This window comes from Lottia gigantea (genome assembly GCF_000327385.1).
Source record: "Lottia gigantea unplaced genomic scaffold LOTGIsca_945, whole genome shotgun sequence".
NCBI lineage: Eukaryota > Metazoa > Mollusca > Gastropoda > Lottiidae > Lottia > Lottia gigantea.
Genome location: NW_008711079.1, coordinates 715 through 1,309, shown reverse-complemented (window position 1 = coordinate 1,309; position 595 = coordinate 715). Strand labels below are relative to the sequence as shown.

The following is a 595-nucleotide window of genomic DNA, read 5'->3' as shown; positions in this document are numbered from 1 at the left end:
AGGCGTGAACAAGGTCTATGGGTCTGCTAGATAAATTGCCCTAGCATAAAAATTCTAAATATCATGATTCATAAAAATTCTAAATATCATGATTCATAAATATTCTAAATATCATGATTCATAAAAATTCTAAATATCATGATTCATAAATATTCTAAATATCATGATTCATAAAAATTTTGGTAAATGAGCACTATACAATAAACTTAAATACCAACATCTCCACAACGTCAAGTCTCAAGTCAAGTCCAATAAGTTACCAGGCATTTTACAAACTCTGTCTAATACCTTGACACTTAGGCACAGTTTTGAATAGCTTGACATTTTGAAGATGTTAGTTAGGGGGTGCTTCAACTTTCGAAAAAGAGAAAAAATGTCTAATGAAGTCAAGGTATTAGACAAAGTTTGTAAAACTTCCATGATACAAGAAAAGTGTCTATTGATGTCAAGGTATTAGATATAGGTTGTTATATCTTGCCTTCTGACACATATTATGGAGCAAAAACATTTTTGAATTTATTAGAAATAAAACTCCCCCCTGTATCCCCTCACTGAGCTTGACCTTGTGAAGATGAAAAGTGTCTAATAATGTCAA

General features: G+C 30.9%; 1 protein-coding gene across 1 annotated transcript in view; it reads right to left on the bottom strand.

Moving 5' to 3' along the window:
* Positions 1-324, bottom strand: part of LOTGIDRAFT_176304 (hypothetical protein) — a gene marked incomplete at both ends in the record, with an annotated part of 9,617 nt that extends 9,293 nt beyond the window's left edge. The window contains one exon of the mRNA XM_009068839.1: positions 261-324. Within this exon, the coding sequence (XP_009067087.1) occupies positions 261-324 (64 nt within the window). The remainder of the gene's footprint in view (positions 1-260) is intronic.
* Between the last annotated feature and the right edge of the window lie 271 nt (positions 325-595).